The sequence below is a fragment of the Gopherus evgoodei genome, chromosome 3, assembly GCF_007399415.2.
Source record: "Gopherus evgoodei ecotype Sinaloan lineage chromosome 3, rGopEvg1_v1.p, whole genome shotgun sequence".
NCBI lineage: Eukaryota > Metazoa > Chordata > Testudines > Testudinidae > Gopherus > Gopherus evgoodei.
This window is the reverse complement of record NC_044324.1, coordinates 12,536,492-12,560,606: the sequence shown is the minus strand read 5'-3', so window position 1 is coordinate 12,560,606 and position 24,115 is coordinate 12,536,492. Positions and strand designations below refer to the sequence as shown.

At 52.1% G+C, this 24,115-nt stretch overlaps 1 protein-coding gene across 1 annotated transcript in view; it reads left to right on the top strand.

The window, feature by feature from the left end:
* Positions 1 to 4,950: 4,950 nt before the first annotated feature.
* Positions 4,951 to 24,115, top strand: part of OTOF (otoferlin) — a 193,013-nt gene continuing 173,848 nt past the window's right edge. Inside the window, 2 exon segments of the mRNA XM_030555087.1 lie at positions 4,951 to 5,047; positions 19,423 to 19,481. Coding sequence (XP_030410947.1) covers positions 4,969 to 5,047; positions 19,423 to 19,481 — 138 coding nt within the window. The 5' untranslated portion in view covers positions 4,951 to 4,968.

The window sequence follows — 24,115 nt, the reverse complement described above, 5'->3', positions numbered from 1 at the left end:
ATGCCGGTGGGATGACATCTTTGTCAGGTTAGGCGGGAGCATCTGTAGACAGGGCGGGATCAATGTCAGGGCCCAGCAGAGATGGCTCTGCTAGTTCTTGTTGCGTTTATTGGATTCTAGCAGTGTGCTCGGAGGATTTGAGAAGCAGCCCAGTGCCTCTCGAATAGGAAGTGAATGAAAGTGGATTGTTCACGCATCCAATAGTGCTCTGGGATCCTCTCTTAAGAGAGGATTCATTAAAGGGGATACTCTGTAGCCTAATAAAGAGGAGAGGCTAGAAGCTGGTAAAGTACGAGTAGGAATTGAAGAGAAACAGCCAAAGGAAAAGGAGTCCTATTCAGTTACATCACGGGAAGGCAGCCAGGGGATCCGGTGGATGCAGTGTACTTGGGCTTTCAGAAAGCCTCTGACAAGGGCCCTTGTAAAAGACTCTTAAGCAAAGTAGGCAGAAAAGATCGGAAACAAAAGGCAGGGGTAAAGGGTTGGTTTTCACAGTGGAGAGAGGTACACGGTGTGGTCCCCCAGGGGTCTGTACTGGGCCCAGTGCTGTTCAGCATATTCATCAGTGATCTGGAAAAAGGGGTGAACAGAGGAGGCAAAATTTGCAGATGATACAAAATTGCTCAAGATAGTTAAGTCCAAATCAGACTGCGAAGAGCTACAAAGGGACCCCACAAAACCTGGTGATGGAGCAACAAAAATGGCAGATGAAGTTCAATGTTGATAAATGCCAAACAATGCAAACTGGAAAACATCATCCCAACCATACATACAAACCGAGGGGTCTAAATTAGCTGTTCCCACTCAAGAAAGAGATCTTGGAGTCACTATGGATAGTTCTCTGCAAACATCCATTCAGCGTGCAGTGGCAGTCAAAAAAGCAAACAGAACCATTAGGAAAGGGATGGAGAATAAAACAGAAAATATCATAACATAACTATATAAATCCACGGTATGCCTTCACCCTGAATACTGCGTGCAAATCTGGTTGCTCCATCTCAAGAGAGAGAGATTAGAATTGGGGAGAGTACAGCGAAGAGCAACATAATTGACAAGGGGTATGGAACTGCTTCTGGATGAGGAGAGATTAAAAAGACTGGGGCAGCTGACTCAGGCTCCCATGGCTGCTGGGCCATAAAATTGCAGTGTAGACATTCAAGTCCAGAGGGGGGAAGGTCTCAAAACCCAGGCACCAGCCAACCCAAACATCTACACTGCTACTCTTAGCCCCCAGCCTGAGCTGTGCACGCCCCGGTCATCTCACCCGGCTCTGAGTTTCGGTGCCGTGGGTATTTACCACAGTGAAAATACACCATGCATAAGGCCAGAATTATCTTCAGCAGAACGGGGCCTGCTAGGCCATCCAGATATACAGGTCCATCCTGTGCAATGACCAAATATACAGCAAGCAGAAGTCCGACATACGGACTATCACCCTTCTCTCCTACGTTAGAATATTCTCTTACTTCGACAGCACTGCCGGGATATAATTATGACCCTAATAGAAAATGACACAGTATTAATCCAAAGTTAGTTCACTTACACGTACTTCTGAATGAGTTTAATGATTTTTTTCTCTGGCTGAATGACAAGACTCAAAGCCCTCTACTAGAAGCGGATGGGGACAGATTGAGAATGATGCCTTATTTCCTGTGTTCCGTTGTATATTTATGAGGGTTTTGCCTGTCTCGATCTGAAAATACAAAGGGTGTCCTGGGCTAGCTTGGTACTTCACACTTCACACTGAACAGCAAGTGAGGGGAATTTATATTTTCAGAGACACAAGTAGGCTGGCAGCAAGCCCTTACACACACACTCTCATCACATTTTCCCACATATCAGTAGCAGCCTTATATTCCCAGTGGAAATTGATTTATTTGAGATAAAGGAAAACAAGAAAGAACAAAAGTAAAGTCTCCAGGCGAGAGGACAGTATATGTGTCTCCTGAGGCCCGGAGCAGTCTTCGTCAAACTGAACACAACGGCACCCTCAAAGTTATTTAGGCCCCTTACTCCCACAATGCCTGCTTGTCTTTGGTAGACCTTAGACTTAAAGATGCAGTTCACAGAAAGCAAAAGGTACATAAATACACCATGTTATTAAGTACTGTCATGTGAGCAAAAATACTTCCAAAGCAAGAATGTTTGTTATTTCAAATAAGTGAGAAGATATTAAAAAAGAGAGAGCTAATATATCAGGAGTGCTCAAGCTACTGTCTCTTTCTCCATGTGCCTTCTTGCGTACAACAATTCTGCAGCAAGATCCATCTTCTCTTCTAGCTAGGGGTCATCTCCACAGGGGAACTGACTGGCAGAACTGCAGTGGTATAATTGTACGGTTGTAGCTATGCCAGTATAAGCGGAGTAATTAACCTGGAATAAAAATCATTTTTATTCTGGAATAGTGTCCCCATGGGAAGACCTACTGGCAAAGCCACAGCCGTCAAATTACACTGCTGCAGTTCTGCTGGTCAGTTTTCCCAGGCAGAGCCGTGATTAGCGTAGTTCCTTTGCCATGGGTATAACAGTTTGGTCAGTTCTATAGAAGCAAAACCAAACTATGTTACAGAACATGGTCAGGACACAGTTGTGTTCCCTACCATTTAGACAAGGCCTTGGTGACCCGCTCTGGGCCACTAGAGAATGAGGGAAAACAGCCCAAGGGAGAAAATTTGGAGTGACCGGTGAATAAAGTGAGGGAAAGCTGCTCTTTCTGAAATTCTGCCCAAGGATTTTTCACTGCTTCATAGCCCACAGGAAAGCTGCTACAGGAGCAGTAGAGACACAGCGCGTGCCTCCTGGCTGAGTATCACCAGCTATATCTATGCATAGGGTGACCGGATATCCTGCAGGTGTCCCGACTTTTCTTAAAAATGGGCAAATTGTCCCGTATTTTCTATCCCCTCCCCTATCAGTACTGGCAGGTCTTGCTGCCGGTGAGATCCCTGTCCACCAGCTGCTCACCTGCCAGAGGTGTGTGTGAGGGGTTTCCAGTGGCTGATGATGGGGGTGGGTGTGCAAGGCTGGTGGCAGGACAAAGATGCAGTGTGTGGGGCCGGCTGCTCCCCTGGCTGGTCTGTTAGTGTAGCCTCGTCTGTGTGCCGCCTCCCTCCTGTCCCTTGCCTGTGGAGGGGGCTTGTTCTACAAATTGATTGTCTTCCATTTTGGATTTGAAATTCCTTCAGAAGCAAAGGCATTTCTTTCTGGGTGCAGGCAGGCGGGTCAGTCTAGGGGCTGTGTTTGCTCTGGGTGCAGTGCCCAGCACGCTGGGGTCCTGGTCCGTGACTGGGGCTTGTAGGCGCTTGGCTAATAGGAATCACAGTACATGAAAGGGAAGAGGAGACTAAGGAACAGACTGGGCCAGGGAGGTGGGCAGAGCTGGGATAGGCGTGTGCCCCCTCGGTGCAGCCTGCCTGCTCTTTAGTCAGTCAGGAGGACAGAGGAAGGACCCCAGAGGAATAGCAGAGGCCCCTGGGCAGTGCTAGGACATGTGGTGTGGCTGTGGGTTTGAGGGGATGGGATCCCATCTCATAGAGAACAGCCTGGACCCGAGAGTTTGGCTCTGACATTAAACTGTCCCAGCATTTGTGACAGCTTGGAGCTGGGGTGTTGATGCAGGTCCAGCTGCTGTGGGGAAAAGGCAGTGGGGGAGGGTGGCGAAATCCCATTTTGATCTATGGCTCAGATATTGCATTTATAAACGATATGAATGTGCCCCTCTTGTGGCTGGTGTAATCCAGACTGCTGTCAGCGTGTGTGTTGTCCCCTTTTACTGGCCAATTGCCTACAGGATAACAGCCTACTGCTGCAGCCTGCTAATGGGGTTACTTGATTAACTCAAGTGATAGAAATCTGGGCTGCAGTATTAAAAGCTCCACGTTCTAACCCAACTGACACCCGTGGGTTGGGCTGGGGCTCTGAGAGCGGGTTCGGGCCCCGGTGAAAAATTTATTTCGGGGGGACCAGCTAAACAGGGTGGACAAAGCCGGGCCCCTTTCTGGACCGCCGGGCCCCAGTAATTTGTACCGGCTTTCCCACCCCCGCTTGTCAGCCTTGGGGCTGGGTCCACTGCATGGGCAGGGAAATGGAGACTAATCCTAGCTTGGATAGCGATTCCCCTGTGCCTTTGGGAAAGTCATTTAACAGCTCCATGCCTCAGTTTCCCCCTCTGTCAATGAATGACAATTCTCTGCCCTGTCACTGGGATGTTGAGGGTCCCTTCATGTCTGTGCATTGGAAAGCAGAGAGGTAGGAACGTGCAAAGCTGTATGTGCTGACTTCCCATTGAAATAGCGTCTTCCCCCATTAAACACACAACACCGGACAGTCCAGTCAGGGAGCCGGAGTAGGGGAGACCTCACACAGCCTTCCCTCCCCTGGCTTCTGTGAGGTGGGTACGAACCATAGTGGCTCTCGCAGAGAACTTTTCACCCGGAGATCTCAAAGCACCTCACAAGCGCTCAGGTGTTTATCCTCCCCCACCCCTGAGGCAGGGCAGTGCCAGGAGCCCCCTCCTGGGGACGGGGAATTGCCCAGCAGGCTTCAGAGGTGCAACTTCAAAGCTATTTTGCGGGTGCGGGTGCGGATGCAACCGCAACCCTCCCCCGCGCAGCCTGGCTCCTGCAGGCGCCAGAAGGTGACGCAGGGAACCTGGGGCAGGGCAGGGAATGGGACCCGAGTCCCAGGCTAGCGGGAGGCGCAGGGAGCTGAAGTCCAAGGCCGGGGGGACCCAGGAGTCCGGGAAAGGCGCCCCTCCCTGCCTGCCTGGCGGAGCGTGGAAGGCTGCGCGGCGCCCCCCGCCGGGGGCTGGCTGGAGCGCTGGGGCGCAGGAGAGGAGCGCACGGCCGGCCCCGGAGCGCGGCGCTGGGAGCTGCTGAATAATTGAGCGGCTCCCCGGCGCCGGCCAGCGCAGGAGAGGCGGGCGTGGAGGCTGCGCTCCGGCGGCGCAGGGGCTCTCCAGGGCGCACCATGGCGCTGCTCGTGCGCCTCAAGGCGGTGACCGGGCTGCGGGGCAAGGGGGACCGGCTCGCCAAGGCGGCCTTCAGAGGTAGGGGGGAGCCGCTGGCCCGGGGCCGGGGGGAGGAAAAGTTCTCCGCGGGGCTAGGGGCGGCTGGGTCCCGCGGGGCAGGGGAGAGGCTGGGCTCGGGGTCCTGCGTTGCCCGGGCTCAGTGGCCGGGGCTAGTGTCCCCACGCGGAGGACGCTGCAGATTCACCCCCCTTTGGCTGCCTTCTCGGGCCCCCCAGTCAAACAGCCTCCCAGGTCTTTCCACGGGGAAAGACAGAGTCACCCGCCCCACAGGGTCCGGGCACAGCTTGGTCGTGCTTGGCGGTGGCCTGGTGGCTTGGCAGTGCCCCCCCCCCGTTCTCGTCCCAGCTCTTCCACCTTCTGTGTCCCCCACCTGTGAAACGGGGATCCCCACCGGCTCCGAGACGGGCGGGGAAGAGACCCACCTTTGGGGTTGTGCTCTACGCAGGGTACGGAGTCGCCCGGGGTCCTGGCACAGGAGCTCGATTTTCCTTCCAGTCACGCCCCAGCAAAGGGGGCGCATGAGCCAGTAAAGTTTGGAAACTGCCCGTGTGGCCCTATTGACCCCTGGCATCCTCCTAGGGCAGGGGTCAGATCCAGTGCTCAGGGCAGGGGTCAGATCCAGTGCTCAGGGCAGGGGTCAGATCCAGTGCTCAGGCCACAGCAGCTCCCTTGCCTTGGTGGGGCTAACACAGCCTCAAAGACGGGCAAAGGGCTGAATCTGAACCTGAGACTGTGCCTCTGAGACCGTTTGACTTCTGTCCTTATTGTCACATCAGGTCCCTTTTCAGTCTGTAACCCTGAGTTTTGTGCTAGTTTCTCAAAGGTGGTTGTGCACCAGTTAACAGTGTAAGATGTTTCTGTAGCACCTTCCAACCCAGGGACCCCACGGCATCAGATGTTTCTGTAGCACCTTCCAACCCAGGGACCCCACGGCATCAGATGTTTCTATAGCACCTTGCAACCCAGGGACCCCACGGCATCAGATGTTTCTATAGCACCTTCCAACCCAGGGACCCCACGGCATCAGATGTTTCTATAGCACCTTCCAACCCAGGGACCCCACGGCATCAGATGTTTCTATAGCACCTTGCAACCCAGGGACCCCACAGCATCAGATGTTTCTATAGCACCTTCCAACCCAGAGACCCCACAGCCTCAGATGTTTCTATAGCACCTTCCAACCCAGGGACCCCACAGCCTCAGATGTTTCTATAGCACCTTCCAACCCAGGGACCCCACGGCATCAGATGTTTCTATAGCACCTTCCAACCCAGGGACCCCACGGCATCAGATGTTTCTATAGCACCTTCCAACCCAGGGACCCCACGGCATCAGATGTTTCTGTAGCACCTTCCAACCCAGGGACCCCACAGCATCAGATGTTTCTATAGCACCTTCCAACCCAGGGACCCCACGGCATCAGATGTTTCTGTAGCACCTTCCAACCCAGGGACCCCACAGCATCATACCCCCATGGAGCACCCAGCGCCTGAAGCGTAGGAGAGCAGCCACCGCACAGAGAACAGGTTTGCCAGAGAAAACCAGGACAAACTCCTGTTCTGGCCAAACAGGCCATAGACCCTGGGTGGCGAAAAGGCAGCAAGCTGCGTGGACCTGGGTGGAAGTGCCGGACTCTGGAAAGGGCCAGCGCTGAGTCAGATCTGCCAGGATTTGACCCAGTCGCTTCATGGAGTCCTAAGGTTTTAAACCAGGTAGTTTGATCAGCCCCTCTGCTCTCCCGAAAAGTGAGTGGCTAAGGGTTATGAAATGAAATTGACTGAATGTGTTGTGGGTCCTAGATCCTGTCGGGAACAAGACTTTATCCAGGGCTGCTGTATTTATTCCCCCAATAGTGCTTTCTCCCAGCCTCATTCGTAGTCACCCGTAAGCCCACTAGGGATCCTCTCCTCCGGAAGGAGATGCACAAACCCCTTTCTGGAGAGTGCTGAATACGTCAGGGGAGCAGATCACCAGCTCAGGGGCCTGGCATCCTGCTCTGGGCCCAGAGGACGGTCACCGGCAGCCTTGTGGTGGCCTGGGGAGAGGGCTTCTAACTAACGCCGGATAACTATTTAACCGAGGAGCACTACTCCGCTCACAATGTGTTCACCACAGCCGCTGTGACTCCAGCAGGGAACAGTGCAAAGAAATAGCTAGTGGTGCTTGTGCGCAGAGGCGGGGTAGTGGCTAGATTACAGGCCTGGGGGGTGGGAATCCTGGGGTAACTGATAAGTGCTTTTCTGTCCCAGCGCAGGTCTAGCAGCGAGAGCCCTGTCCTGCCCCTTCTCTGAGGCCCCACCCCCTCTTCACTCCGTCCCCCCTCCCTCTGTCACCCACTCTCCCCCACCCTCACTCACTGTCTTCAGGCTGGGGCAGGGAGTTTGGGTGAAGGAAGGGGGTTGGGCTCTGGGAGGGAGTTTGGGTGAGGGTGAGGGGTGTGGGCTCTGGGAGGGAATTTGGGTGTGGGAGGGGGAGCGGGCTCTGGGAGGGAGTTTAGGTATGAGGGGTGAGGGATGCGGGCTCTGTGAGGGAGTTAGGGTGCAGGAGGGTTGAGGGGTGTGGGCTCTGGGATGGAGTTTGGGTGTGGGACAGGTACGGGCTCTGGGAGGGAGTTAGGGTGCGGGGGTGAGGGGTGCAGGCTCTGGGAGGGAGTTAGGGAGCGGGAGGGGGAGTGGGCTCTGGGAGGGAGTTTGGGTGTGGGAGGGGTGAGGGATGCGGGCTCTGGAAGGGAGTTAGGGAGCAGGAGGGGGAGTGGGCTCTGGGAGGGAGTTTGGGTGTGGGAGGGGTGAGGGATGCGGGCTCTGGGAGGGAGTTAGGGAGCGAGAGGGGGAGTGGGCTCTGGGAGGGAGTTTGGGTGCGGGAGGGGTGAGGGGTGCGGGCTCTCTGAGGGAGTTTGGGTGTGGGAGGAGTGAGAGGTGCAGGCTCTCTGAGGGAGTTTGGGTGTGAGGGGATGAGGGGTGCAGGATCTGGGAGGAATTCTGGATGCGGGAGGCAGTGTGGGCTCTGGGAGGGAGTTTGGATGCGGGAGATGGTGCGGGCTGTAGGCTGGAGCAGAGGGTTGGGGTGCAGGAGGGGGTCATGGTTCAGCACTTACTTCAGATGGCTCCCGAAAGGTCACCCCCCCAGCTCTGTAGTGCCCCTCAGTCCCGACCCGCATCCCCCCATTACCCCAGCCATAGGTGCCAACTTCTGCTGGTGCCAGTGGGTGCTCGCCTCGCCTCTGCCCCAGCCCCGCCCCAACTCCACCCCTGCCCCTTCCCCAAAGTCCCTGCCCCAACTCCGCCCCCCCTGCCCCTATTGGACTCCTTCCCCAGCAGCGGCTCCAGGCACCAGCGCTCCAAGCACGTGCCTGGGGCAGCAAGCTGCGGGGGGCGCCCTGCCGGTCCCGGCGAGGGTAGCAGTCAGGTTGCCTTCGGCAGCTTGCCTGCGGGAGGTCCGCCGGTCCCACAGATTCAGCGGCAATTCGGCAGCAGGTACGCCGAAGCCTCGGAACCAGGGACCTCCCGCAGGCAAGCCGCCCAATCTGCAGGACCAGGGACCTCCCGCGGGCAGGCCGCAGAAGACAGCTTGACTGCCATGCTTGAGGCAGCAAAAAAGCTAGAGCCGCCCCTGTCCTTCCCCAAATCCCTGCCCCGGCCCTGCCTCCTCCCCTCAGTGAGCCACATTCCTGCTCCTTCCCCCTCCCTCCCGGAGCTTATTACCTGGTGAAGCAGCTGGGAGCTAGGGGGAGAAGTGGGGACGTGGTGTGCTCAAGGGAGGAGGTGGAGGTGGCGGAGGAGGTGAAGGTGAGGTGGGGGGGCGATGAGGGGAGCTTGGCTGCTGGTGGGTAGCAGAGCACTCACCAGTTTTTCCCCGTGGGTGTTCCAGCCCCGGAGCACCCATGGAGTCGGAGCCTATGATCTCGGCCCTGGGCTCAGCCCCCAGCTCTGCCAGTGCCCCTGAATCCTGACCCACAGCCCCCTGCTATCCCAGGCCTGCCCTCCATGGCTCTGCCAATGGTGCTCGATTCTGACCTGCAGCCCCCCTGCTTATCCTATCCTGCTCGCTGCCTTACTCCCAGCTCTGCCAACACGTCCTATTCCTGACTGGCGGCACCCTCGGCTAGTTGTGTTACGTTCACTCAGCTTTCCGAATCCTTTCTGTAGAACCCCTTTGGCTTCATTCCTGTCCAGTTCCACAGGCCGTGTCCACAGCAGGGAGTCCCTGTGTCTGCTGAATTCATCCCAGCAGCGCAGTCCCTCTTGTGTCACTCCCTCCTCTGTGTGCCGGGAGACAGCAGCTCCAGCCAGCTGTTACGGAGCGAACTTTGTGACTGTACCTCCATTCAGACCTGGCTCTGAAGTGCCAGGACCCCAGATGTACCCAGGCAGCCAGTTCCCATGCAGAACTGGGCCTGATTTTGGTGCACAGTGTTGTCAGCAATCAGAGGCCCATTGTTTATTGGGGGCCAGTCGCTGGTGCAAACACAACAGGGGTCACAAGCGTGTAGCAGGCCTCCTCCTTCTTCTCTCGTCCAGCCAAATAACACTAAATCCTCATGATGGTAAGTCTCCGTGCGGAGCGCGCTTTGACTGCGTCTACACTCCACGTGAGGAAGTGATTCCCCTGCTCGCATGCACATACTTGCAGTGGCTGTCGTGGAGCTAGGTGAGGATAAAGCTGCATTCACCCGGCCATTGGCAACAGAGTCACTGCTTAGCCATGCTGAGCACAAATCCGCCTGACAGCAGCGGGTACGTAATCGACATGGCTAAGTCGTGCCGCCGCTGCCCGTGCTCCCACGGCTACCCCGCTATTCACACTCGCACTAGTTCAAGGAGAGAGAGTGCCACTGAGCACACGGGTAGGGGACTCCCCACACACGCACACTCCTAGTGTACACACATCCCGGGAGGATCCATGGCAGCTCAGCCAGAGCCAGGATGTTGAAGTGACCGGATCCAGGCAGGACTGAATCATGAGTCAGGCCCCCTGAGAGTGGTTTAGTTCACTGCAATTTTAAAAAATAATCATAGGGGAGTTCTGCATTGCCTTCTGAGCCTCGAGGCCGCACGCAGGTCACATTTTTGAGCTTTACTCTGCAACCCGGTGGGCTAGATATTTTCCTTTTTTTTTTAAAACTGGAAGCTGAGATTCTCGCTTCATCCGGTGCCTCCAGGAGCCTGGGGCTTTAAGAAAAACGTCAAGGATTGTGAGACCTGCAATAAAATGGCGAGGGTTGGCAACGCTGCTCAGACACCCTGCCAGTGCTCCACGGACGGACACGATAACTTTCATTCACTGCTTAGTTCCACTGCAAATCTCAAGGAGCCCCTGAGCGATGGGAACAGCAGCCCCTTTGCTCGTCTCTCCAGCTGTCCAGGGAAGGGCTCAAAGCTCTTTACAAGCTCGAATGGCCAGATCACAACCTCATGTTAAGAAGGGTCCCATGGGACATCGCCGTGGGACACCTGAAGCATGGCCCGCTTGTCAAGCACCCTCAGAAGCTAAGGGGTTGGAGACTGTACAAGTGCCTAGCTAGATTAACACAAAGTAATTATACAGGCCACCAGGTTCCCCTTTGTACCCCTTGTGCAGAGGAATACAACACTCCCAGATTGCGGGGGTCCCAACCCCCCAGTAGATGTCACTTTCCTTCCTGAATTACTGCTGCACGGCACAGGGGCTAATCTGTCTTCCGACCTAGCGAGGCATTTGTTCATCATAGTGGTGTCTGGACACCTATGGTAGGTGTTAGCAGTCCTTAGTCATCTTCAGGAGCAAAGTACTCCTATTTGATCAAACACCTGGCCACACACACGGCCAAAATGGCTCATGTTTTGCAAAGAGGCAGCCCTGGGGACTGATCTCAGGAACGTGGCCTCAAGAAGACAAAGCCAAAGTTTTTAACCTAAATGAGTGGGCTGTTTTTCTGAGATGCTAAGTGAGCATCTGCAGCTGTAAGTGATGATTGTGGAACCTCAGTGCCTCTGAAAGCTCATTTTTTACATACTCAACTTGGAAAATCTTGGCCAAAGCCTCTATCCCTTGCACTTATCTCTGCCAGTTGTGCTAATGCTGAGTCCCGTGTCCCCTTGCGTCAGTAGAGGGCAATGTGATCACATGACAGCAAGCTGGTGGTTAGTGCTGGTCGAAAACCATCGCAGCCGGTGGGCTTTTTTCCAGAGATCGTTTTGGCCTTTTTGTGGAAAACCAAAAAAAAGACAAATATTGTCTTTCATAATGAAAACTTGGAAATCGCAGAGGAAAGCGGACACTTTCCATAGAAACGTTCCTTTGGTTGACAACCCAATTTTCCATCAAAGAAAAGTTTAGATGGACAACTTTGAACCAGGTCTCGTACCTCCTCCCTCCCCCACCCCCAAATTAAAACGAAAACGTGCTCTTTTGTTCAAAATTTTCTGCATCTTTCCATTTTTTAATCAGGTGGAAAAAATTCAGTTAGGCTTGAATTGAAATGTTTCATTTTTTCCCATGCCTCTCTGCCCCCATGCCCTCCAGGGAAAGGACAGGGAGGAGAAAAGGAGGAAACAGAACTTAGTCTGGGCTGTTTGCAGAAAGTGATTAATAGCCCTTCCCCCATCCCCACTCTGCGGCAGTACTGATGTGAGAGTTGAAGCAGCTGGGGAAGGGAAGGAAAGGACCTAGTAGGACCTCTAGCAATGTGATTGGTCCCCCTCCCGTTGTGGGTGAGTTTTTCAGGATGAGAGAGAGAAGGGTGTTATTCAGGGTCAATAGCTTTATTGGCATGGTCTGGACCACAGCATAGGAACAGGAATTGCCGGACTGGGTCAGACCCAGGGTCCATCTGCCTCCATGTCCTGTCTCTGACAGTGGCCAGCGCCAGATGCCTCAGAGGAATATGTAAGAATCCCACAGTCAGAAGTTATGTAAGAACCTGTTGGGGGGCGGGGGGGGGGGAGTTTCTTGGTTAGAGGTCAATTTATTCCCTAAGCAGGAAGGTTTATGGCCCTTCCTAACTCCTGATTATGTTTCAGTATTTCCTAGAATATCACTGGACATTCTCATTATCCATCTTTTAATGAGTCCTGCTTAGCTGTTGGCCTCAGTGTTGTCTAGTGGCAATGAGTTCCACCGGCTCATTGTGCATTGTGTGAAAAAAAAATTCTCCCACCAGCTTTGAATTTTCCACCTTGGTATTTCAGCAGATGTCCCCTTGTTCTTCTGTTATGAGACACAAGCAAATCAATACACCAGCGTGTCAGGGCTGAATTCTGCCCTCGGTTGTTCATTTCAGTGTCTGACTCCGATGGGGGTGCAGGAGGAGAGTTTGCCATTGATCTCTATCTGTCAAGGTGCTTATCCAGCCCCCATTACTGTAGTACCTGAGCACCCCATGATCTTTAATGCATCAATCCTCACACCACCCCTGCAAGGCTCCCCATGTGACTGATGAGAAACCGCGGCACAGAACCTAAGTGACTTGCCCAAAGGAGTCTATGGTAAGGCAGGGAACTGAACCTGGTGTGCCAAGTCTCCGGCTGGTGCCCTGATCCCCGGCCCAGCCTTCCTCTTGAAGCTACGTGACACTGCACGTAGGTGGAAGCTGTTCACTGAATGTATTTATTCCTGGCCTTTCATTTCTCCTTCACTAAGAGGGAACTTGAGAGACCCCCCCACGGGCCTGTCTTTCTCCTCCTGTGGCATCCTCTCTCTCTCTCTCCCTCTGTCTCGCCTGCTGCTGCTTTGCTCGTCCCTAAGACAGGTCTATTTTCAGCCCCTTCTCTCCCCGAGACGCCTCCTCTGCCTGAGTGGTGCAAGCACCCGGACAGGCTGTCGATGCTGCGCGCAGGAGAGTTAGGAGCTAGCTGTGGCTTGGATGGCCTCACCAGTGCCTCTCTGCTTCCCCCTCCTCAGCTGTAACCTGACCACTTTAAATGAGATCCCAGCAGGGGCGGAGAAAGGGAGCATTTCTCCCTGCTGGTGAGCTCAGGAATACCACGTCGGTAGACCCTCAAACTTAGGAACACAGAGTGAAATCCCTGTTTATATCACCCCAGCACCTAGCGGTCACAGCTGTGCTCAGGACCTCGCGGTGCTAGGTGCTGCACAGACCCCGAGAGACAGGCCCTGCTCCAAAGAGCTTTCCCAGTTTAAATAGACAAGACAGCCACAGGGTAGCAGAGGAAACAGGCACTGAGAGGTGAAGTGACTTCCCAAAGGGCATAAAGTGGGTCAGTAGCAGAGAGGGGATTAAAATCAGATCCTCCTCCCTACCCACTGGGCCATGCTTTCACTGCTTAGTGTGCAAAAGTTACTCTTTTGAGTGTGCATTCGGCCTGGCACTGGACACTAAATAATCCCCCGTCTAGGGACGTCTAGGCACGCAGCCGAGGGGCTAATTTCACTCAGAACAGATCATCACCCAAAAGGTCTCTCCAATCTTTAATGTTTATGATCCTCCAAGCTGCTTTTCAGTGGACAATCCTTCCTCTGCATCCCTCTCAGGGGGTGGTTGGCCCCAGGAGCCAGGAATTCCCACGATGCACTGCCTCTCCCCACTCTGAGAAGAGACCGTGGTACCTCATGGGAGATGTAGTCCGACCAGAGAGCCCTGCCTCTAGAGGAGAATGGGAGAGTGAGAAATGTGAACTACAACTCCCATGAGGCACTGCAGCATTTCCAAGTAGAAATATTGTGGGTTTTGCCTGACATTTTTCAGTATTTGAATTTTTGTCAAAAAAACAAAATTTTCTGTAGGTGGAGGGGGACCCATTTTTTGACCAGTTCTCGCTTCCTGCCTTTGTTGTTCCAAGACTCTGGGTAATTCTCTTCCTTTACAGCTTCATAGAATCGTAGATTAGGGTTGGAAGTGACCTCAGGAGGTATCTAGTGCAATCCCCTGCTCAAAGCAGGACCAACCCCAAATAAATCATACTTTCCTTGAAAATATGTACCGGCTGTCTGGGCTCTTGCATTCCTCTACCTTCCCCTCCTGAGTTACCCTCCAGGAGAACGGGACTGAAATCAACAAGATGAAATTAATTAAAAACAATTGCAAAGTACTTCACTTAGGAAGGAAAAATCAAATGCACAACTACAAAGTGGGGAATCACTGGCTAGGTGGTAGCATTGCTGAAAAGGATCCAGGGGTGATAGTGGATCACAAATTGAATATGAGCCAATGATGTGGTGCAGTTCAAAAAAGGCTAATCTCATTCTGGATCTATGGACAGGAGTGTTGTATTTAAGATATGGGAGGTAATTGTCCTGTTCTTCTCCCAGCTGGAGTCTTGTGTCCAATTCTGGACACGACACTTGAGTAAAGGTTGGACGAATTGGAGACAGATCCACAAAAACTGATCAAGGAGTTAGAAAACTTGACCTGTGAGGAAAGGTTAAAGAAAACTGGACCTAGTAAACTGAGGGGGTACCTGATAGCCTTCAAATATGGGAAGGGCTGTTATAAAGCGGTTTGTGATCGGTTGTTCTCCACGTCCACTGAAGGTAGGAGAGGAAGGAATGGGCTGAATCTGCAGCAAGGGAGAGTTAGGTTAGATTTTAAGAAAAACTCTCTAGCTCTAAATAGAGTTAAGCTCTGGAACAGGTTTCCAAGGGAGGTTGTGGAATCGCTGTCATGGGAGGGTTTTAAGAACAGGTGGGACAAACACCTGTCAGGGATGGTCTAGGATTACGTGGTCCTGCCACAGTGCAGGGGGCTGGATTCGATGACCTCTTGAGTCAGACGTTGCTGTGATGCTGTATCCCTCCATGCTGTTAAGAAATTTGTGCCACTGTTGTCACATTTATTGGTGGAGACAATAACCAGCAATGCGTCACTTTCTTGCTGTTTTGGCTAATTCCTCAAAAACTCGGTAAACTGCTCGCAGCCTTGCAATGTATCTGCCTTTCAAACTGCAGGCTCCATGGGGTGGGGACCCGGTCTGTTGTCCTGCTGTGTAAAGCACTTCCAGTGCTAGAGAGATGATAACTGGTAGGAAACACTCAGATGGAAAACACTAGCGCTGAAAATTCACAAGAGATGCTTTTCTCTCTGAGTTGGTACTGAGCCAATACCTCAGGGTGGCGCTAGGGAGTGCTGTTCTCATGGGAGCCACGATCTTGCAGTTGCCACCGGTGAACACAATTGTCCCGCATTTTCCTTATGCTCCTCCCATCTGATTGTATCCGTCGGCTGTCAGTCTCAGACTTTGACTGTAAGCTCTTCGGGGCTGGGACCATGTTTGCGGTTGTGCCTTTGCTCTGGGGCTCTGGTTCATCACTGAGGCTCCTAGACTTTACTGCAATACAACTAATAACATCAAGATCCCGCCCCTCGTGACCATTAGAGATCCCAGGGCATTTTCCCAGGACCAGGCGTGTTATTCACAGTGTCTCAAAATAATTCCATTCATGCCCCATGTAGTTCAGTACCCGCCACATTACGTCCTGAACAGTGTGCGTACTGTGAGCTGTTTGCAGGCTACCCCGTTCTGCTCCAGAAGTGGCTGCATTTCAGTGGTGGTGAAGCAGTGATCCCTAAACACTGCTCACAGTTGGTTGTAATTTTCCTGTGGGCTTTAGGTTCAACACGAAAAGTGCTATGCAAATGCCAGTCATTATTATTACTTCTCTCTTATTGTTACAGCCAGCTGAGTGTTGCGGGCGTGGGTTGTTCTGTTTAGCGTCTCTTGCTGGCAGCTGGCATCTCCCCAGGAGTGCAGCCGGTGGGTGTGGAGCAGAGTGTTGTGTGGGTGTGCGCTCCGTCAGTGGTAGGATTCTATGACTGCAAGAGAGAAGTTAAGTCAGAAGACAGGCCAGGAGGTGACAGGTTTCCATGTGCATTTGAGCAGGAGGATTGCTCTGAATTGCTGCTTGACTTTAGTTCAAGTAGGGGATAAAAAGTCACAAATCTGTAGAATCCTCCACAAAGGAGCCAGGAGAGGGAATTGTTTCGGCAAAAAGGGATACAATTAGCGAAAGGCAAGTGTAGAGTGAATATTCTTCCATCTAGGCATCTTGGCACCCTCCCAAGCATTCATTTGTCCAAACAGACTCCCTGCGGGGCAGATCTGTACCTTCTGTACAGATCACAGCATCTATTTTACACGCAGGGAAACTGAGTCATAGAGAGGTATGCCGTGCCTCCGGTTATCCAGAAAATCAGCAACAGACACTAGTGACAGTAGTCAGGTTTTTTCCGAGTTCTATCCATGAGCTGGGATCTCACCCTGCCACATCTGGAAACATCCCCTCACTGTGATGTCTGCCAGGAGGTACAGCCGTCTCTCTACCACAGAATGCTTTCACCCCCAGGTGATAGGGTGGCCTTGTCTTTTATCATTTTTCTGGGTGAGTTCATTTGAGAGCCTAGCAATTGCCTGGTTTCACCCACACCATTGTTGGGGCATGTAGTGCGGTGGATGAGGCACCCCACATGTTGTGATAGACATGTGCAGGACTGTAACGGTTCCCACTTGGGGAGCCTAGCCTAGTGGTCATGGCTGCACCTCCTGACTGCCAAGGGGGTTGTGGGAAGGGGAGCCTGAGCCCTGTCTACCGGGCTCCAACCCAGGGCCCTTTGGGCTACCAGTAGCCTGGCAACCAAGGCTGCTTGAGGCTGTTGTCCCTGGGCCTCTTCCTCTCATCCACCCCCCTTGGGGTCAGCTTAGTCCAAGGCCTTCGCCTGCTGCAGAAGCCCAAACCACAAGAGGAGGTTACCAAAGGCCAAGGTCCAGAGGATACTTCCCTTTCTGGTTGCCTCCCAGGTGGGTCCCCCCTTCCCTCAGGGAGGGCCCCTTTGGGCACCTGGGTCAGAATCTTAGGTTTCCCTCTGCTCTGCTGGAGCTTTGGGCTGCAGGTCTCCTCACCTCCGGCTCTGCCCCCAGATAGCTAGTTCCTTGCCTTTTAATTGCCCCAGCAGATGGAACATTTGCTGCTGGTGGGGAGGGGTTGGCTGAGCCCAAAATAATCCCTTAACCCCTTGTTGCCTAGTGTGGGGTTTGTACACCCCATCACAAGGACCCCTGGATCTTGAAAGGTGCATGGTGGGGGGTGTTGATCATTGCAGCTGTGGAGGTATGTCTGCTGGTTTTGTATCTGTTGTTCTGGCAGTGTCTGGTGCTGGTTTGAGTTGGTGTGTCCTGGTCTGTGGGGAGCTTGTTTCTGATGATGAGCTTGGAGAAGTTGGGGGTTGTTTGAAGGCCAGAAGAGCCCCCACCCCCAATCAGGAATAGGGTCCGGTGTGCCGGGTGCTGTACAGGCACAACAGTAGGTGTGCTGACTGCCCTGAAGAGCATTAATACGGAAAGCCGAGGGGTCGTACCCCCACTGGCGATCCGTGGTGCCTGTACACACAGGCACTTGACGCTCCTGGACTACAGGCTTCTGTTTAGTTAGAAAAGATGCTGTTTATTCAATTTCCCTGGAGTTTAAAATGATTTCATGGGGGAAACGATTAATGAAACAAAGACTTAAACAAAACTCATGTTTTTGTGCAAGCCTAAAGCACGGCCCAATTTTCCCTTAGAAGGAGAACCCAGAAATCCAGAGGCTCAGTTCCCTCCTATAACTGCCTCATTTTGTAAACTCGTCTCAGAGTCCAGTCGGAAAGGGGACAGTAATGCTGGCAGAGGATCACATGCTGGAACCTGGATCCTTGTTATAACAGCTCAATAGCTGGTACAACTCTCCCCAGAGTTACCCCCACAAAGCTCTGTGCATGGTATCGCAGATGCTCAGCTATCCTGGGAATTTTGGACCCTGGTCAAATACATACATGGTCCTGCCTGCTGGGAACATGTAAGGATTTAATAACCCAAGAAGCATGATTGCCTTTGAGTCACAGAGGGTTCGTTTGGATTCAGTGCCTTAAAACGAGCATTTTATTCACTTCTCTTTCTGCAGCATTGCCCAGTGGATGTTAAATAACAATACTGGCTCTGCAAAGTCAGAAAGGTTATTGAACCAGAACAGCTGAAAGCACAGTGTGAACCCTTTGATCGGATGGTGGAAATATTTATTAATTTCACACAGTCAGTAAAGGAAAAAAACATTAAAAAATTCCCATTGCCCATCCCGAGGGGTTACCCAGCACATCTGTCTGCATCCTCCCAGCCGGAGATTTGCTTTCAAACCTGTCATAATCCCTGCTGCCCCGGAGAAGTGAAACCTCTCAAATTCTCTGTGTTTATTTTGAATGAGTCAATGAAATTCACGAGACCTGATCAAACAATCGGAACAGGAGCAGCAGGAGCAGCTTCCAGGGGGCGGTTGTTTAAAGGCATGCTCTCTGCAGACTCAGCGACGTGGACTTTTAAATCCTCATTCCCTGGACCTGTTTGCGTGGTCGGTTTACTGAGCAGGAAGAGTGAGACAGGGGGCCATGGACTAGAGCTGTGTTTCAGCATTGAATTCTTAGAGCTGTTATTCCCTGGGATGGCCTAGGCCTGTGAAAACTCACCCGGTGTCACGGTTTGTTATAAACTCGGAGTGGGTTGGTCAAATGATTCCCTCAGATTCATGAGTACCGTGGGGAGAGACTGGACCCCAGCCAAGCCCCTGCGGCTGAACTCCCCTGAACCAGGAAGTTGGAAATCCAAATCCAAACTCTCCTGAAGTTTGAGGTGTCCAGATTAGGACACCCTTCCTCCTTCCCCCGTGCAGTAAATAGGAGCGATGCAAATTCAGCTGCAAACTTTCTGGTTTGAATCCAGATCCAGAGTCTGGGTCTGTCGCAGGGGGGTTGGAACCATTTGTACAGTGGGAGGGCTGACAGCTATTGAATCAAACCGTAAACCCTGCATCTGATAAAAGCAGCAAAGAATCCTGTGGCACCTTATAGACTAACAGACGTTTTGGAGCATGAGCTTTCGTGGGTGAATACCCACTTCACTCACATGCATCTGACGAAGTGGGTATTCACCCACGAAAGCTCATGCTCCAAAACGTCTGTTAGTCTATAAGGTGCCACAGGATTCTTTGCTGCTTTTACAGATCCAGACTAACACGGCTACCCTCTGATACCTGCATCTGATGGAAACCACGTCAAGCCAGGGGGTGTGACAGCCCCCTATCCCCCCCAGGTCTGTCGTCCCTCATGGTAAAGAAGAGATGGGACTTATAAAGATGATACATATACAGCCGGGGTGCTCACTCAGTGTACACGTACCCCCCCATACAGATGGTGCGCGCGCACACACACACACACACACACACACACACACACTCTGCGTGCCCACTCAGACTCGAACCTGTTGCATCCATGCGCTCTCAGACGCACTCCCACAGTGCAGTGCTGTTAGCAGGTCCTCTCGGGTCCAGGACAGCTCCTCCCATTCCCCCCAGACATCCTCTCCTCCCACTAACTCTTCCTCTCACAGTCCCCTGCTGCTTTGAAGTATCAAAGCTGTTTTCCTCTCTGCTTTCTGCAGGTCTCTCCTTCTACACCCGAGTACTTGAAAACTGCGAGGAGGAGGCCAGGTTTGATGAGGTAAGAGACGAGCTGTTCTTCAGGCCAATTGACTTCTCACCATTCGGTTTGCAGGGATGGGTTGGGGTTTTTTTTAAATAATTCTCTTCCTGTTCAAACTTTAACACCCTCTGAAATGTATTTCCCCCTTTATTATAATGCATTATGAACAAATATTAATCCATAAAGCCGTAACCATGCTATCACGTTCATAGTTGTGTACAAATACAGAGTTCTTTCGCTGACTCCCCCTCATGTCAAGTCCCCGGGTAGAGATGCAGAGCTCTCTTTGCTGACCAACTCTGACAGCAGACCAGGTGGATCCTATCAGCTCCATCCTAAGAGTGTAAGTGGGCTTGATTTGTCTGTCTGAGGCAAAGATGATTAGGGAGGGATCCTGCAGAGAAAACAAAACTAGTTACAGCTGATGAGCTTAAATTGATGTATGTCTTTTGGTTGTGGCCAGTTGTTTCTCTGCCCCAAGGGTTTTCCCCTAGAGGGTGGCATAAGTAGTCTATAGTTCAACATGGTTGGAGGTTTCTGAGATAGTGGCTGCAATGCATTCAGTGTGCTGATGACTCCCAGACCTTTCTGATCTTTACACAGTGTTATAGCCATGTTGGTCCAAGGATACTCGAGAGAGAAGGTGGGTTAGGTGTTATCTGTTATCGGACCAACTTCTGTTGGTGAAAGAGACAAGCTTTCGGGCCTATACAAGAAGAGCTCTGGGTAGCTCAAAAGCTTGTCTCTTTCACCAACAGAAGTTGGTCCAATGAGGCACCCGCAGCATTCCAGTGGAAATGGATCCCAAAGAGGTTTTCATGTGCCAATCTGATCGGTGTTGGTGCATTTGGGGAATGAGTCTCTAAAGAAAAGATCCCCCCTGTTTGCACTGAAATGGCATGAAAAATATTGTTGTCGGTAGTAGATTGTGCAAACCTTGCTGGCCATGCCCTTTGCCTTACCTAGACTTTAATTGCATAAAAGGGAGAAAATTCAAAGTTTAAGAGTCTCAGAGCAAATGCCTCAGGCTCCGGCTTGCTGCTCTCCATCACAACAGGGCCTGTTTTCACATGCTCACGCAACCCCACGCAGCATTATGAGAAAGTGTTTATTTCTTTTGGCCTGAATGCCCAGATTTATTGACCTCAGACTCTCAACGCAGCACTTGGAAAGGATGTGAAAGAGCAATTGGATTTCAGAGAGTTTGTGCTTTTAAAATGTAGCTTTCTCTTAACGCTGGCAGCAGAAATATTTGGTGTACAATGACATAAGATCACAGATAAGCATGGACTAAAGATAGCACCAGCATATCACACTGAAAAAGAGAGCGGGTGTTTCCTTTGATTTCTACTGTTTCGTTTACCGAAGATAAACTGCATGAGTGGGTTGTGAGCAACACCTTGAAACTCTTTAACCTTTTAGATGCTTTTCAGTTCATCTGTGACGATCCGGTTTTATTTCAAAGACCATTACAATCCAAGTTACAATAACTGCTACTGGGATACTTAGGGTATGTCTACACTACGAAATTAGGTCGATTTTATAGAAGTTGATTTTTAGACATCGATTTTATACGGTCGATTGCATATGTCCACATTAAGCGCATTAAGTCAGTGGAGCACGTCCTCACTACCGTGGCCAGCATCGACTTATGGAGCGGTGCACTGTGGGTAGCTATCCCACAGTTCCCGCAGTCTCCGCCGCCCATTGGAATTCTGGGTTAAGGTCCGAATGCCTGATAGGACAAAAAACTTTGTCGCAGGTGGTTTGGGGTACATTTCGTCAGTCGCCTCTCTCTCCGTGAAAGCAACGGCAGACATTCGTTTTGCACCAGACACCAGGGCAATTAGAAGAGCACAGGAAGGCGCGCTGCGCATCAGAGAGGCTTTGAAAACCAGTTTCATGACTGGCCAGGCTTTGGTGTGACAGTTGTGTGTGTTTCTCCTTGATGCAAACCCACCCCCCTTTGTTGATTTTAATTCCCTGTAAGCCAACCACCCTCCCCCCTTCGAAATAAAGTAACTATTGTTTTGAAACCACGCATTCTTTCTTTATTAATTAAAAGAAATGAGATAATGTACAAGGTAGCCCAGGTGGGGTGGGGGAGAAGGGAGGGACAAGGCCACATTACTTATTATAGCTACACTAAAAATCAAATTGTTTGAATGACAGCCGCCTGTTGCTTGGGCCATCCTCTGCAGTGGAGTGGCTGGGTGCCTGGAGCCTCCCCCCTCCCCTGCGTTCTTGGGCGTGTGGGTGAGGAAGCTATGGAACATGGGGAGGAGGGTAGGCGGTTATACAGTGGATGCCACTGGGGTCTGTGCTCTTGCTGGCTTCCCTGCAGCTCCAACAGACGCATCATCATCATGTCCATTTGCTCCCCCAACAGACGCGTCATCATGTCCTTTCCTGGCCTCTGCCACTGAATGCCTCCATGCATTACGCTGTGCCCTCTCAGTGCGGGAGGCCTGCATGAGCTCGGAAAACACGTCACCGCAAGTGCGTTTTTTTCGCCTTCTAATCTGCGATAACTTCAGGGATGGAGATGATAGGGGGAGCGTAGAAACATTCTACGCTCTACGATTTGGGGGAGGGGGGCTGCATGGTCACCTGGGCTGCTGAGTTCGCCAGGCTGACCAAACAGGAAATGAAATTCAAAAGTTCCCGGAGCCTGAGCTTTTCCTGTGTAGCTGACTAGTGCATTAGAATTGAAAGTGCTGTCCAGAGCGGTCACAATGGAGCACTGTGGGATAGCTCCCGGAGGCCAATACCGTCGATTTGCATCCTCGCTACCCCAAATTCAAGCCAGCAAAGTCAATTTTAGCGCTACTCCCCTGATTTTAAGAGCCCTTTAGGTCGATGGAACGGGGTTGGTTGTGTGGACGCGGTCATTTTTAAATCGACCTAATGCAGCTAAATGTGACCTAACCCCGTAGTGTAGACCAGGCCTCAGAGTGTTGCTTCATTGAGTCTGTCAGTGCTGCTCCTGCTCTGCTGGAGAAACTCAATGGTTATTATTGTTTGTTAAGGATTTGTGTTTCCATAGTACCTGGGAACACTAGTCATGGACCAGGGCCCCACTGCGGTGGGTGTTGTACAAAGCCAGAACACAGAGACGGTCCCTGCTCTAAGAAGCTTACAATCGAAGTATAAGACAAGGGACAACAGATGAAGACAGACAGACGGGGGGATGACCAGGAAACAAAGTGGGTGTATTGGTTGGCGCTGTTCTCAGCACCCAGCTACTTCCCTGTTGGCTAGTTTTGTCCAGGAAGCAGGGCAAATGAGGGTTGGAAGGAGGAGGATGTCGTTTGGTGGATGGTTACAGGGAGCACCTCCCAAGCGTGAGGGGCAGCGGGGGAGAGGCAGCCCTTGGAAAAGAAACGAGTGGGTGACAGGTGTCGATAGCGAAGGAGGGAGGACAGGAAGGGTGGGTTAGACAGAGAAGGGCTTTCACAGGGAAGACCAGGATCTTGATGCGCTAGGGAAGGGAGAGCCATTGGAGGGATTCAAAGGGAGGACTGTAGTATAGGCTCCTCCCTTGAGATGTCCCTGCAGGAGAAGGATGCTCTGGGGGTTCACGCTCTGGACTGGGACTTGAGAGCTAACCCTGGCCCTGCTACACACGCGTTAGGGCAAGTCCCTTAGGTACGTCTACATGGCAAGAAAAAACACCATGGCACCAAGTCCCAGACTCTGTGTGGGGGAAGGGTCTCAGAGGCCAGGCTCCAGCCCGAGCCTGGACAGCCACACTGCAATTTTTAGCCCTGCAGAACAAGCCCCGAGAGCCCAAGTCAGCGGCCCCGGGCCAGCCACGGGTATTTCATTGCAGTGTAGATGTATTTCGGTCTTGCTAAGCCTCAGTTTCCCAGTGTAAAATGGGGAAAACAGGACTTCCCTCCCACTCAGGGCTGGGGTGAAGCTAAATCCATCCATTGAGGTTTCAGCTGCTCGGGTGCTATGGTGGGGAGCAGCACAGAAAAGCCTCTCGGTCATCACCTGGGTGCAGAGCTGGTCATGACCCCACAGGTCAGGCTGAATATCGATTTCCCTTGGATAATACTGAGCACTTACAGTGTGCTTTACAAAGACGGGTAGGTACAGCTCGGGCTTTCCAAAGAATCTGCTCTAGCTCAACCAAGTTCTGGGCTTCACTCAGGACTCACTGGGGGAGGTTCTCTGGCCGGTCTCATACTGGAGGTCAGCGTAGATGATCCTCAGAGTCCCCTCTGGCCTTGAAATCAGTATCTGAAAAATGAGGACCATCACTTGTTCGAGGCCATAGACTCATAGACTCATAGACTCTAGGACTGGAAGGGACCTCGAGAGGTCAGGACAGTATTTGGTCCTGCCATGAGGGCAGGGGACTGGACTCGATGACCTCTCAAGGTCCCTTCCAGTCCTAGAGTCTATGAGTCTATGAGTCATCGAGTCCAGTCCCCTGCCCTCATGGCAGGACCAAATACTGTCTAGACCATCCCTAATAGACATTTATCTAACCTACTCTTAAATATCTCCAGAGATGGAGATTCCACAACTTCCCTAGGCAATCTATTCCAGTGTTTAACTACCCTGACAGTTAGGAACTTTTTCCTAATGTCCAACCTAAATCTCCCTTGCTGCAGTTTAAGCCCATTGCGTCTTGTTCTATC